This window comes from Saccostrea cucullata, unplaced genomic scaffold (genome assembly GCF_032062105.1).
Source record: "Saccostrea cucullata isolate Sc308-1 unplaced genomic scaffold, CSIRO_AGI_Scuc_v1 ctg1527, whole genome shotgun sequence".
NCBI lineage: Eukaryota > Metazoa > Mollusca > Bivalvia > Ostreida > Ostreidae > Saccostrea > Saccostrea cuccullata.
The window spans coordinates 40,339-55,489 of NW_026925899.1; the positions used below are offsets into that span (position 1 = coordinate 40,339).

Below are 15,151 nucleotides of genomic sequence, written 5' to 3' on the forward strand. Positions count from 1 at the left end.
AGGGTAACTCTAAATTATCATTTGATTAAAAATACATCTTCTCAAATATGAAGTTCGAAATCGAAAACTTTTCTTTTTCATTTAATGCATCTTACTATGTTTCAGGGTTCTTTGAAATCTTAGAAAAGGGTTTAGTTAAAAAAAAAACAACTGACATTTGTGCCCTATAAAAGTGTCAAGTCATATACAGTTTTAGAACTGAAATAAGATTTTCTTGAACGTAGCCTTACATTTGTGAATACGGAAGCTTATTAGCACGATACAAATAAGAAGTGATCTGTGATGTTTTGCAATGCAAAAGGAGCGTATACCTAGAAAACTCATTCTAAGTATTATATAGAATTGTATGTTTTAAAATTATGGCACAATTAATATGCATAATTTGAAATATATCATTTACTGAATACCCAAGAGATGCAACACTTTAAATAATTTCTAGTGCAATGACATACCCTGTAAAATAAACATTGTGCGTTTGTTAAAGTCAAGCAGGAAGTTCAGAGCTTCTTAAATGCAAGCCATGCAGTTATTGAAATAGACCCAATAAAACATCTTAACCAATGTTATATATGACATCTGATTTGTACAGTTAATACTTATAATTGGTTGTGTTTTGTAACATTTGCATATGGTTACTTTTTCTAGAAAGCTCGATAACTCAAATTGTGTCCCTTTGAACTACGTAGCCATCTGTGCTTTATTTTCACTGTTTTATGTAAAGTTTTAGTTTGTGCTTACGAACAGCAAACTTGTGTACTATATTAAGACTTTAGAATCGTATTATATCAGAGAGCATTAAAGCCTTATCGGTGTTTCACTCGTAATTTAATTAAGTCTTACGCAATGTTTTATGCATATATACAAATATCGAATTTTTTTTCCAAACCTGTCTTCTAAATGCTGAATGAATGGGCATTTTTTTTTCAAAAAAAGGAAATTACAGATTGTATGTCAAAACAGCAGTGTAACCGTCCCGTTGAAAATTAGAAATTACCTGTAAGTATAAAATATCCATGAAAAATTTTTATGGAAACTTAATTTATATTGTGATCATAAGAAAAATATTACAATCACTCCTTGAAAGATTTCTCTAAAAATACTTTATATCAAATATACTTATGCATTTAGAATCAGACATATCAAGTTAAAATACAACCTGATGTATATAAATTCTTTTGCAATATTAAATATGTTAAATTAAAATTGTATTTATTGATTTGTAAATTAATTCTGTCTTACATGTAATACATTGAAGAGAACAATCATATAAAATGAACAACGAATTTTCCAACAATGCAGTCCTGTAAAAAAATTAAACTCGTATAATTTATTATAGTACAAAATATATTTCATATTAAAACACATTTTCTCCTGTGATCTTGAAATCTGACCTTGCACCATGTCGAACTGCAACCTGGAGAAGAGTTGTCTCCAGTTGTTGACCCAATTTCTAAATGACCATGCCGTGTTTGTCAACAGAATAAAGATAAGCATAGACAGCCCAGATATCACCGACAATGTCAGACGAAGGAGCGCACGTGCTTTTGGGCCTTTCGGCGGTCTCCCTCGCGCGATGGCTCGCCTCTGTATGGTCCAGCCGGATCAGGAGGGACAGCTTTGTTCGGGTGGGGAAAGTTTCAGAGTTAAATATATTCCCCGTGAAGTCCTGCCCGGGAATTCCTTTACAGACGGCCAAGGCAGAAATCACAGGTCTGGTGTGGGAGGATATGTACGACAGGTATCTCTCTCTCTCTCTCTCTCTCTCTCTCTCTCTGATACATGGTTATGTGCGTACATTATATATAGGCGTCGGAAGCAAATTGAAAGGGGGCTAATTGAAAATGGGGGCTAAACCAACAAAAAAAGCTAGAAAACCCTAATTTTCAATGCCTATATTATGTCTATCTTTGCAAAAAAAAAGTGGGGGGGGGCAGGTTCCGATCGACGCCTATGTTATATGTGGAACTCTCTTTGTATGTCGTATATATTACCTGTCTGACATACTAAGTAGGGAGGTCAGAATAGTGAATACATTAGTATGATTCTTTTGTTGTCAATTTAAATTTGTCATATTTTGCATGCAGGCCTCAAATGAGATAGCTTAAATGATAAAGCTCCGATATTAAATATAATAAACTCTTTTGTTAATTAATTTCTTAATATTGGTATATAATTTTTGTCGTGTCCGCGTCCGTCTGTCTCGTTATGATTAAGCTTCAGTATTATATTACATTTGTTTATTTTCTCGTCACAAATTCCTGAATATTGTTTTTGTCAGGTGATAAAATATTAGATGTCAGACAGCAATAATTAAGTTTTCCACACTCAGACATGATAAGAATTTTAAATTTAAAAAAATTACGTTTTATTGTTTAATAAACGCTAGTATGTAGACTATACCTTCTGCAAAAACCTACTCAAATTCTGTGATTTATGTAATTGTGTGTATAAATAAATTTGCCCTGGTACATGTAAAAAAACATTGGTTAGTGAAAGCAAGGCTCCTTATGTCCCCTCCCCCCTCTCTCACTTTGTTAAAAAATGTGCAAAATACCTACTACATAACATAATAAAACATCTTACACTATATATACTTGGGATGAAAAGAAGGTTAAAGATCAAGGCAAGGTTAACAATCAAGGCTAGTAAAGTCATATTGTCATTTTCAGAGTATTGTGAAAAGAAAGACACATACGGAATATATGAAGTCATATTTGCTACAAATTCAAGATATCACAGATTGAGGGACGAATAGTATTTAATGAACATTACTATATATCTGGTGTGCCAAACCATTCCGCAGTTGGATTCGAACCCGCGACGTAAGGATTTAAAACTCCTTACCCAGCGACTTTAGAGCTAGTATGTACGCTCTAACACTGGTGACGCAATTCTAGGAGTTGATACGTTTAATAGTAAACTAGTAAATAGTCAATAGTTACGAAAGCCTATTAGGATCAATCTAAAGAGAAAAAAATTAAAAGGCGTTATAACGCTTTTTGAAAAGGCGTAATAACGCAAAAAAAGGCGTTATTACGCCTTTCCATTCCAAAAGGCGTTATAACGCCTTTTTACAAGGCGTTATAACGCCTTTCTGAAAGGCGTTATTACGCCTTTCCATTCAAAAAAGGCGTTATTACACCTTTCCAAAAGGCGTTATTACGCCTTTTAAAAAAGGCGTTATTACACCTTTTTAAAAGGCGTTATAACGCCTTTCTAAAAGGCGTTATTACGCCTTACCAAAAGGCGTTATTATGCCTTTCCAAAAGGCGTTATTACGCCTTTCCAAAACGCGTTATTACGGTGCCCGTTATTACGCCTTTCCAAAAGGCGTTATTATGCCTTTCCAAACCGCGTTATTACTAAAATAACTTTCTAAAAAGCGTTATTACGCCTTTTACTTTCAGTATGACTAAACATATTTAGCCCAACCGAGAGGGGGGGGTGCAGAAATCTTACCTTCGGGACATGAATTTCACAATTAGATATAAGACGAATTTCTCCAAAAATAATTCAAACAGATAGCAATTAGATCTCCAGGAAAAAGATTTTTTTGAATGCGTCATATGTTTTTAATGTTGAACCAACTATGTCCTTCTGTAATACCAGATACACCTCTACTAAGTCATTGATTTCAATTGCTCATTATACCGATGCAAATGGTTTGCCTGCTTCTTTCCAAGAAGGGAGAAGAATGTCTTCAAACGACAGGAATTTTAATACATGGCAAGGAAAACTCCAAGATACATCTGCCTATATCCTAGATTTTCACAAGAAGAGTGTTGTCTTCTCTTAATACGAATGCAAACAGTTGTCAGTGAGATGTGCGGGAATATAGAGAATTGCATAAATGAAGATGGTTTTAATTAAATCTTTCATATATTTATTAACATAAAATAACGCCTTTCCATTTTCCTTTTCAAGTAGGCCAGTAGTACGAGTGCGAATGGGGTACACCCCTCCACACATACACACTTTTTGGGGGAAAGTCTCGCTACAGTTTAGACATTATATTTAACCATTGGTTGCTTGGTTCCTGAACATTTTGTTGCAATATGTAAAACTGGCAAATTATTGCATTTAAATAAATTTTACCGAGAAGTCATCCCCACGAGTTTGGTCAGTAGAAGGGGGGGGGGGAGGGGGCTATTAAAAGCACGGGCCTGTTAAATGCAAAATAATGGTAATTCAAAAAGCATAATAACCGTTTGGAAAGGCATAATAACGCCTTTTAGAAAGGCGTTATAACGCCTTTTAAAAAGGTGTAATAACGCCTTTTTAAAAGGCGTAATAACGCCTTGTAGAAAAGCGTTATAACGCCTTTTAAAAAGGTGTAATAACGCCTTTTTAAAAGGCGTAATAACCCTTTTTGAAAGGCATAATAACACCTTTTGGAAAGGCATAATAACGCCTTTTAGAAAGGCGTTATAACGCCTTTTAAAAGGGCGTCATAACACCTTTTTAAAAGGTGTAATAACGCCTTTTTTAAAAGGCGTAATAACGCCATTTGGAAAGGTGTAATAACGCCTTTTAAAAAGGCGTAATAACGCCTTTTTGAATGGAAAGGCGTAATAACGCCATTCAGAAAGGCGTTATAACGCCTTTTGGAATGGAAAGGCGTAATAACGCCTTTTCAAAAGGCGTTATAACGCCTTTTTTCGCGTTATTACGCCTTTTCAAAAAGCGTTATAACGCCTTTAAAAATTTTTCTCTCTTTAGATTAATCCTAATAGGCTTTTGTAAATAATCAATAGTAAAATTAAATCATCGCAGCGAAAGCGTGATTAAAGCTTCCTTCCTGTAGCATTCACTTATGAGATAAGGTCGTCTAGTTCAGTAAGCAACAGAACCCAAATAGCAAGCTATGTATTTTACAAATGCACAAACATATACATTGAATATTCTAAAAAAAATTCCCAAATGCGATGCCCTCCCATTAAAATATCTTCTTCTCAACGCTTTTGGTCCACTTTGCATAGAACCATTGGTGACCGGATTACTAATACATGTAAGTGTTTACAAGTTTCTCAGCTTTTGTACATTGTAAACTCGTATACACGTATCTTGTAATGTATACCTGATATACTCGTATATCTTGTACATGCATTGTAGTTGTAATTATACCTGACATGTTCTTAAACCTACCAAAGTTTATAAACAGAGGGATTAATTGTATATTAAGTAAGATCAATATATAATGAACTTGCGAACTTTTATATGCTGTCCTTAAATTTTACCAATAGACACTTGCCCTTCTGACGCACAGTCTAACACGTTGTATGCCACAATTTATCGAATTTATCAACATTTGCTTTCTTTTTATCACATACACCCTCATATTTTGCGAGATGATAATGAATTTGACGTCATCAGGGATTAATTTAATTTGAATTTTTATTTTATGTTTACTAAACGGGTCGTACTATATTTGTTTTATTTTAAAACGCAGTATATAATTTTATTGATTAATATTTAATTCAAACATTTGCATTCAAAAAATTAATAATGACCCAAAGTTTATTGTCAACTTTGAATTTCCAAAGAAGAGCTATTTTGATTGCCTACAACAAAGTGGTTTACGATTTGTTTACGTCAAATTCTTTATTTTATCTTTTCAGTAATTAAAACAAGAACGTTTCAATGAATTTAACCCTGAAATCAAAGTCAAAATTCAAAATCACAAAGAAATCTTTATACGTGTAATTTCTCAAGAAGTGATACGGTGCTAGATATTTATGGGCGTCGGAAGCAAATTAAAAGGGGGGGGGGCTAATCGAAAGTGGGGGGGGGGGGGGCTAAACCAACAAAAAAAGACAAATCCCAATTTTTTAATGCCTTTATAATGTCTATTTTTTCAAAAAATGCTAAGCCCCCTCCAAGCCCCGCCCCCCCCCCCCCCCCCCCCAGGTTCCGACGCCTATGATATTCGATATTCATTTTCAGATTTTACTTTGTCCAGTATGAATAGACGCCGCAATAGGTTTCTCCAAGAATATTCTTGTATCACACTAACTCTAGGTCACGGTTAAGATCGTCAAAACTTTGTATTTTTTGATAAAAAGAACCTCGTTTTCATGGTGAGAAGAAATAATATTGTATAAAGTAAAAATACTTGAATTCCACGGCCACAGACGAACCCTTGCTTTACATGTATATAGATATTTTTATTTTATTTGTGCAATTTAATTTGATTTAATGCAAGACAATTAATATTACGTGTATAATAAAGAAAGGGACTGCTGCTTTTTTTCTTGTTTTTTTTTTTTTTAACTTGTTTTATTTATTTTTTTTAATTTTCAAATAAGGTATTGTGACACGATAGCGGTGTTTTTCTTTGAAGTTTACTGTTCTGTATTAGCAATACAGAACGGTACTGTGGTGGGCGGAGCTACTTTCCGTTCTGTATTAGCCCTGTATACAGTATTGTATTTGCCAACTATTCTGTATCTAAAATACAGCACGGTCTAAAAATAAATCTGATTCAATTTAGCAAAAGCACGTACAAATAGTAAATGCCGATGTTTTCCTATTTAAATTTTGGGGAAATAGCGGCAGCCGGTATTTTCCTGAGAATATAAAATGTCAAAATTTCTCAATCACTTTTTAAAAACATTCCACACAGAATCTACACGTAATTTCGATCCAAACTAAAAGGAAAATTCTCAATAACGGAAAACATCCTCTTTACGTAATTTAGATCCAAACAAAACGGAAAATTCACGGAAAACATCCACTCTCCCCGTGCAAAATCATTCAGGTCCATTTTTCCGCGTTTTTAATTTTTTAAAATCCTTCTCGCTGATGACAGCCACACGTCTCTTTCACTTCGTTTTTAATGTCGCAATTCAATTTGAAAATAAAAATCCGTGACATCAAAGTCCATCGAAAAATTTTCTGTAAATCCTGTTTTCGTAAATCCAGTTAAACCGGAATTTTAATACCCCTGAAATATATTATGATAAATCTCCATCTACAATAGATCACAACAATGACGGTTAAATCCTCCAATTTAACCATTAAAACTGACTGTCACTCGATTACGTCTACCCCGTTAAACTGTCAAAACTAATCTGACCGAATTTTACGTTTTCCGTGGAAATAGATATATACTGCGGATGCGTACTTCCCGTCGGGGCCTCATCTACAGAACTCTAGCGGAAGTTTGGATGCTGCAAAGTTATAAAGTGGGCGGAGCAATTTTTGATTGATCGTGTCACAAATCATTTAGAGAACTCGACAGGTTCTGTATCGTAGATACAAATTTGGGGGTGGAGACTCGTGCTACGCACTCATCTACCCCCAAATTTGTATTTATGATACAGAACCTGTCGAGTTCTCTAAATAAGTATTATTTAGAGAACTCGACAGGTTCTGTATCATAGATACAAATTTGGGGGTGGACGAGTGCTTTAGCACGAGTCTCCACCCCCAAATTTGTATCTACGATACAGAACCTGTCGAGTTCTCTAAATGATTTGTGACACGATCAATCAAAAATTGCTCCGCCCACTTTATAACTTTGCAGCATCCAAACTTCCGCTAGAGTTCTGTAGATGAGGCCCCGACGGGGAGTACGCATCCGCAGTATATATATTTCCACGGATAACGTAAAATTCGGTCAGATTAGTTTTGACAATTTAACGGGGTAGACGTAATCGAGTGACAGTCAGTTTTAATGGTTAAATTGGAGGATTTAACCGTCATTGTTGTGATCTATTGTAGATGGAGATTTATCATAATATATTTCAGGGGTATTAAAATTCCGGTTTAACTGGATTTACGAAAACAGGATTTACAGAAAATTTTTCGATGGACTTTGATGTCACGGATTTTTATTTTCAAATTGAATTGCGACATTAAAAACGAAGTGAAAGAGACGTGTGGCTGTCATCAGCGAGAAGGATTTTAAAAAATTAAAAACGCGGAAAAATGGACCTGAATGATTTTGCACGGGGAGAGTGGATGTTTTCCGTGAATTTTCCGTTTTGTTTGGATCTAAATTACGTAAAGAGGATGTTTTCCGTTATTGAGAATTTTCCTTTTAGTTTGGATCGAAATTACGTGTAGATTCTGTGTGGAATGTTTTTAAAAAGTGATTGAGAAATTTTGACATTTTATATTCTCAGGAAAATACCGGCTGCCGCTATTTCCCCAAAATTTAAATAGGAAAACATCGGCATTTACTATTTGTACGTGCTTTTGCTAAATTGAATCAGATTTATTTTTAGACCGTGCTGTATTTTAGATACAGAATAGTTGGCAAATACAATACTGTATACAGGGCTAATACAGAACGGAAAGTAGCTCCGCCCACCACAGTACCGTTCTGTATTGCTAATACAGAACAGTAAACTTCAAAGAAAAACACCGCTATCGTGTCACAATACTTAAATAAAACCTTAAAAAATGAAGTTCTTGGGAAAAAAAATACAGATTTATTAGGGGAAGTTTCGATTGTCAGACATAAAGTCATCAAATTCTTTCAGGACTTTGATGGTTCAAAGAGAAACAAAAAAATGTATTACTAGTATTTGAAGTAGATCAGAAATTAAATTCAAGTTCTCGAGGTCTATTAGCTCAACGATTTTTTGAAAATTCCTTCAAAAAATCTTGGATATCAAAATCTTGTTCTTTATACAATATGTATAATTTTATATAAACCTACTCCAAAAATTGATTTATTCAATCTTATGATTATTTTGGACATAAAAGGGGGTGAGAGTGGCCTAGTATTTTGCGATGTAAGTCAGTGGTGAAGTTGAAGGTCACGTACCAGTAACTAGCTCATCTGACCCATACCTCGATGTATGACAGACGTTGTTAGAGAATCCCACGTATTGCTCTACATCACAGGGGCAACTGCAAACAGTATTTAATGGAACTTTTATGAGTCATTTATATTTACTAATTAGTAATGATAAAAATCTTGTTAATTAAGGACAGGTGACAGGACAAACTAAAGATGTATTAGAATATATTTTTGACGTATATATTTTGATGGATGCAAATAATAAATACCTTAAATGTTAGAGTTTGTAAACTTTTTGTGGTGTTCAAAACTCAACATTTCTGCAACACATCTTATCGATGTAATTTTTTGGTCACATGAAATTAACTTATGGAGAAACTTTGAATGAAAAAGATGTATTTGTGAAATACTGATGCCCTCGTATGGCAGCTTAAGTCGAAGGTTCGAGTTTCTCAATTGCAATTCAACTTCAAGGTCAAAAAATAAAAAATGTTGCCCGACGAAAGGACTTAGTCTAGTGTCAATGGATGTGCCTGTTAAATATGAAAGCCCAAGCATCAACCGTTCAAACGTTATCGTCAAGGTTATCGTTTTCTAAAAGTGTGTTAAACTCCAAGGTCAAGGTTAAAAGGTCAAAATTAACGGTAGGCAGGGGAAGACCTTTTCATAAGAAAAGCGTATGCAAAATATAATAGCCCTAGCACCAATTGCAAATGTTCAAAAGTTACGGCGAAGGTTAAAGTTTTTCAATAGTAGGTCAAACTCTGATATGAAGGTCAAAAAGTCAAAATTGTTGGTATTCAGAGGAAGGTTTTGTCATAAGGAATATACCTGTGATGTTTTAAAGCCCTATTTCTAATTGTTCAAAGGTTAATTGTGACCATTTTTTAAAAGTGGTTCAAACAATAAGACCAAGTTCAATAGGTAAAAAAATATTTACACTTTTGAAAGGTCTTGTTACGATAAATACAAATGTAAAAGATATGAGCCCTAGAGTAAACTGTTCGAAATTATGGTCAAGCTTCAATTATGGTAAATTTTTGCAATAGTGGGTCAAACAAGGTCAAGGTTAATAGGTCAAATATATTGGTACCCAAAGGAAGGTCTTGTCACAAGGAATAAAAAACTTAAATATGAAAGCCACAACTCCAACCAATCAAAAGATATGAACATTGTTAAAATTTTTGCAGACAAACAGACAAAAGGACAGACGAACGAACAGTGCAAAACTATATATCCCCGAATTTTCGATTATGGGGGCATAATAATTAAAATATGTGCGGTTAAACTTTTCCAGTTTACTTATTTAAAATGTCTAAATTTGTTATTTGCAAAATTTTTGAAAGTTAAAATCATCTGTCCTTAATATTTTAAACCAGGCAATGGATGTTGGCAAGACCAAACGGAGACTTCCTGAGTCAGCGTCATTATTCAAGGATGGCCTTAATCCGAGTATCCAGTCACAAGGACGACATCCACCTAGATGCCCCGGGTCAAACCACCCTAGTATTAAAGAAAAATCCTCCAGTTGACAAATCGAGATTCATAATGACAAGGTGAAGGAGGTCGAAGTTGATAAGATATTAAGTATTATTGCGCTGCACTATTTTTGTACATGTGTATGAGTCTACAGTTTAGTTTTATTACAATCCTCAGGTAAGCTTAAACTTTCAGTAAGGCGTGGCGCATCGACATCCCATTAGCATTTGAAATTTACACAGCTTTCATTTACTGAAATATACATGCCGGGATAAAAAATCGGGCAAATGTCGACGAGTGTAGCAATTATCCAATAAAAGCGTCTCGTACGACATAGAGGTGGGGCTTAATTCATCTCATAACCATCAACAACAATTTAAAGTTCCTGATGCTATTAATTCCCTAACCAATGAAAATCTACGTTACCATTTGAGAGACGCTAATTACGTAGTATCGAGAATGTCACGCCTAACAGAAAGTCCATGGTTAATTGAGAATCGTCCTGTTGATATGTATTTAATACGAAAGCCCAGAAGGCTCATTCGAGATTCAAGTTTCGAAATAAGAGATTCAAAATTCGAGTTTCGAAATTCAAGATCCAAACTAACCAATCAAAAGCGGGTTCAACTATTAATTACTTCCCTTTGTTACGTTTTTACTATCAAGAAATCGTTGAATATATTTATAACAAATGGATCATTTGCTAAAATGAATAATGCAAGAAAAAATGTTTTATGTATTAAAACGAAATAAAAACAAAATTTGGATAACATTTTGAAAAATACATATATAATCTTATTTTTCTAATTTAACAAAATAGTAAATACGTATATATGGAATATTATATGGTCTTATTGTTGACTTGCTGAAGAAGTGGTTATTTCATCAGATCTTTGCTGATGGAGAATGTTGCATGCAATTATAATTAGATATGAAATGATATGAATCGTATCTACACTGCACAATAATTTAAGGGTACATATTTCATTACATTTATAAAGGGTACATTTGTGCAGTGAGACTTGACTGCTGAATCAAACTGTTTAAATGGTCAGAGACTAAAATATAACACCATAACGCTATACATTGTATATAGTTCTGCATCTAATTTAGACTCATCTACTATTTGATATAAGATAAAATAAATGCCGCATTTATTTAAATTCACATCGCCAAGCTGTATTGTAGATATAATTTTTAATTAATTAATTCAAAAAATCAAAGCCTTAGACGAAGATAAGTAATTAAATACTTAATTTTTATGTATTTCCTCTATCAGGAAAACGAACGCGATTTTTCTTTATCAATACTACGTCGTCTTTCAAGTTTCAAGCCTTTCAGTGTGTATGGATAAATGGGCAGGCGGGGTGAGTAGGGGTGGTGTTATTGTTAACCTTTAGACACTTGCCACATATTCTTAACTTTAATTATATGTCATCAACCCCGTAAACAATGTAGACAATACAAAAATATATATATATTCCTGATATATCTATTCTATTTAATATTTAAGAAGCCATAATATAATTTTATGTATATCTTGCTGATCAAAAATCCAATGATTATTTAAATTTCCTTCTTATATAAAAACACTCTTTCTTGCATTGTAATTTTATCAAATTACTTATAAATTTGTTATTTATATATTAAACGATTTCTTGATAGTAAAATCATAATAAAGGGGAGTAATCAAATCTTGAACCCGCTTTTGATTGGTTAATCTGGATCTTGAATCTCGAAATTCGAATGTCGAATCTCGTATTTCGAACCTTGAATCTCGAATGAGCCTTTTGGGAGCTTTTGATTGGTTAATCTGGTTCTTGAATCTCGAAACTTGAATTTTGAATCTCGAATTTCGAATCTCGTATTTCGAACCTTGAATCTCGAATGAGCCTTCTGGGCTTTCGTAATTTAAAGTATTAAATACATAGGGGATATATATTTGCATGATTGAAATACTCGTAAACATATTAAAGAAAATGATGTCACTGTTTGTTGCAGAGTATGGGGTCTCCATGTTCTAGGAATGGATTGTGGAGACGAGGCTGCTCATTGGTTCCAGAAATTTCTCCAGACAGAAGAGGGCGTTCGATTGGTCGTGTCTTCTGGATCTATGCCAAAAAAAGATTCATCAAAGGAAATCAAACCTTGGGGAAATCCTGCACAGCCTGGCGATCTGGTATTTTTACCCCACCTTCCACCCATAATTGAAGTTTAGGAGGGTTATAAGTATCACATCGTCCGTCTGTCCTTGCATTCTCCTGGCTATAACGTTGTGATGGAGAACAAACTGCACAAAATAAGATGTTCTCCAAGAATTATCAGCGTGTTGAAATATTATTCAAAACTACATCAAAACCAGAATTATATATCGTTTTGCCCAAAGTTACTGAAAACTAAAATTGGTGATCTAGTTTTAAAAATTCGAATATTTTAGTTTCAAGCTTCGATTTTTTTTTAACCTAAATATAGCGAGTCTCATCAATTTCCAAGATATTTAAAAAATAAATATCTCATACTAGTAATAGTCTTGTAAAATAAGTTTTGTACATTTGTAGGCCTTGTTTTCTGATTTTGGTGGCTTTTTGGTGATGAATGAAGCATCGTTAGACGCATTAAATGAACGTCTAGAAAAAAAGGTCACCTTCAGAACTTTTCGACCCAACATCGTCATATCCGGTTGTGAAGCTTTTGCCGAGGTATTCCTTATTCGTCAAATGTAAATTATCATTTCAGCATAAGATAATGAGTTCCCGTTAAAAGGTTTATTTTCTTCATGAAAAATTGCCATATATTTCTGAGGTGCTCAAAGTCCTTTCCTTCATGGTACTTTTACATTTGCAGGATTGTTGGGACGAATTAAGGATCGGGGACACGAATCCACTCTCCTTTAGAATCCTGGATCCCTGCACTAGGTTTTCTAGAATCTCTCCTAACATTTGTCACTTGATCTTTCATCAAATTTTCTAGATTTTGCGAGCATATATGTGTATTTCTACATATTTCAAATAAAACATAAAGGAAGGCTGTTTAACACACTATAACAAAAACAAAATCAAAGACGAACAAAGGAAAATTTCATACAAGTTTGATCAACAATTGCTTTCAGTGGCCGAATTTCCTTGTAAATATATTGTAGGTATAGAAGCTGAAGACTAAAGTTGCCAACCATTTCTAAATCCCTCTGGCACATAGCATGGGGAAGAGAATATCAAAGGGAATCGGTTAATAGAAATATCAATTCCAGTGAAGTACAGTTTTGCATTACATCACAATCTATTTTAAAACTGCGCTAAAGGTAAGTAGTACACGCCTCATAACTGCAAGTTGTATGTTAGTTTCTCCTTATCCCTGATAGCTTCCTCTTCCAACAGACTATTTCAGGAAAAACACACACAAGAAACGTAAAGCCAGCAGATAGGAGGCATGTACTATTTACCAACTGTTAAAATTGGTTTTAACCAGAATTGGACGTAATGTAAATCGGTGCACTTCAATGGAATTGATAATAAATAACTTCTAATTCCTATTCTTGTAGATTAGTTAGGGGTATTACAGTATTCTGTTAACATTTGTTAAGGTGTGTTCTAACGACGGTGAATCCGGACACAGGAGAGAGAAATAAAGACAGACAACCCCTGGAGACCCTCAAACAGTAAGGAGAACCATCAAGAATATTCATTAGATACTAGCAATATCACTATAAAGTGTGTACTAATGATAATATTATACTCTCTTTCGAATATCCATTGTGCAAGGAAATCCAGGTGCATGGATTTTCTAGCCATTCTTATGATTAATCAATGGTAAGGGATTTTTAAACCCACAAGAGAATTTACCAGTTTTTACTCCATATAGAGTTGCTTAGTTTAAGAAATAATTAAAACATTTTTATAGTACTGTAGGGTGGATGCAGACTGTTACACTTCGTTACTTAAGACGATGAAAAGTTAAAAACATATTAATCATGTATTTTGTAGATTTCGCTGTTTCCCCACTTACGGAAATGACCCGATATTTGGGGTGAACGCCGCCTTAGACAATACTGGGAGCATAAAGGTGGGTGATTCCGTGTACGCCTTACGAAAACGTAGCAGCAGCTAGGAAGTCGGCCGCATAAGCTTTCCGAAAATGGGATTGGGGAGTTCCGAAGAATTTTCTCATTGAGGAGGGTTCAACAACTTCCAAGGAGCGGATCAAAAAATACGCTGAACTGCATTGAAAAACAAAGAAGCATAAACCAAAGTTCTGTACAAATTGCTTAGTGAAAACAATTTCTTGAAGTCTGATTTATATAAGTGGACTGGAATATATGATGTTGTAAATTTTCTTTTTATAGATTTGAAATAAAATGTAGATTTAGAGTGCTGTTTATTTAAGTGTTGTATGTCTGTCTCTAAATGTTCAAAATGTCAAATCTTTCGGCAAATCGTGAGAAAAATCAGATTTAATACCATCTTGTTTTTCGACCCTATTTTAATCTTGTACACAGTCTGGTCTCAAGACCATAATCTGTGAAAAAGATTTAAAAAATGCAAAATTTTATTTCTTTAATACTTGACTTTTTTTTGACATGTTCAAAAATTGCAGATTTTGTAAGAGTTTAAAAAACAAAGAATTGGGTACATTTTTAGCTCTACTGGTCAGAGACCAGGAGAGCTTATGCGATAGTAATGCGTCCGGCGTCCGTCCGTCTTTCTGTCTGTAAACAATTTTTCAAAATGCTACTCCTCCTACAGTTTTGATCTGATTTCAATATAACTTGGCACACAAGTAGACTACACTAAGATGCATGATTTTTTGTATCGGTTTTTGATTTGGATGAACGATGTTGCCGTGGTAACTAAAAATAGAAATTTCTGTGAAATGCTTTTAAAATTCTACTACTCTTACAGTTTTGGTCTGATTTCAATATAACTTGGC

The 15,151-nt window shown here is 34.1% G+C and overlaps 1 protein-coding gene across 1 annotated transcript; it reads left to right on the forward strand.

The window, feature by feature from the left end:
* Nucleotides 1–1,450: 1,450 nt before the first annotated feature.
* Nucleotides 1,451–14,600, forward strand: LOC134269952 (mitochondrial amidoxime-reducing component 1-like). Its single transcript, XM_062752122.1, has 7 exons — nucleotides 1,451–1,738; nucleotides 10,129–10,305; nucleotides 12,230–12,407; nucleotides 12,787–12,927; nucleotides 13,073–13,143; nucleotides 13,809–13,883; nucleotides 14,209–14,600. The coding sequence occupies exons 1-7, from the start codon at nucleotides 1,518–1,520 to the stop codon at nucleotides 14,330–14,332; spliced, it is 987 nt and encodes a 328-aa protein (XP_062608106.1). The 5' UTR covers nucleotides 1,451–1,517; the 3' UTR covers nucleotides 14,333–14,600.
* Nucleotides 14,601–15,151: the final 551 nt, after the last annotated feature.

Excerpts from the sequence above, each read along its gene's own strand:
- LOC134269952 (XM_062752122.1), top strand. The coding sequence starts at position 1,518 with ATGTCAGACGAAGGAGCGCACGTGCTTTTGGGCCTTTCGGCGGTCTCC. Across the intron at positions 10,306-12,229 it reads TCGAGATTCATAATGACAAG|AGTATGGGGTCTCCATGTTC; the intron begins GTGAAGGAGGTC and ends TGTTTGTTGCAG. Across the intron at positions 13,144-13,808 it reads ATCCTGGATCCCTGCACTAG|GTGTGTTCTAACGACGGTGA; the intron begins GTTTTCTAGAAT and ends ACATTTGTTAAG.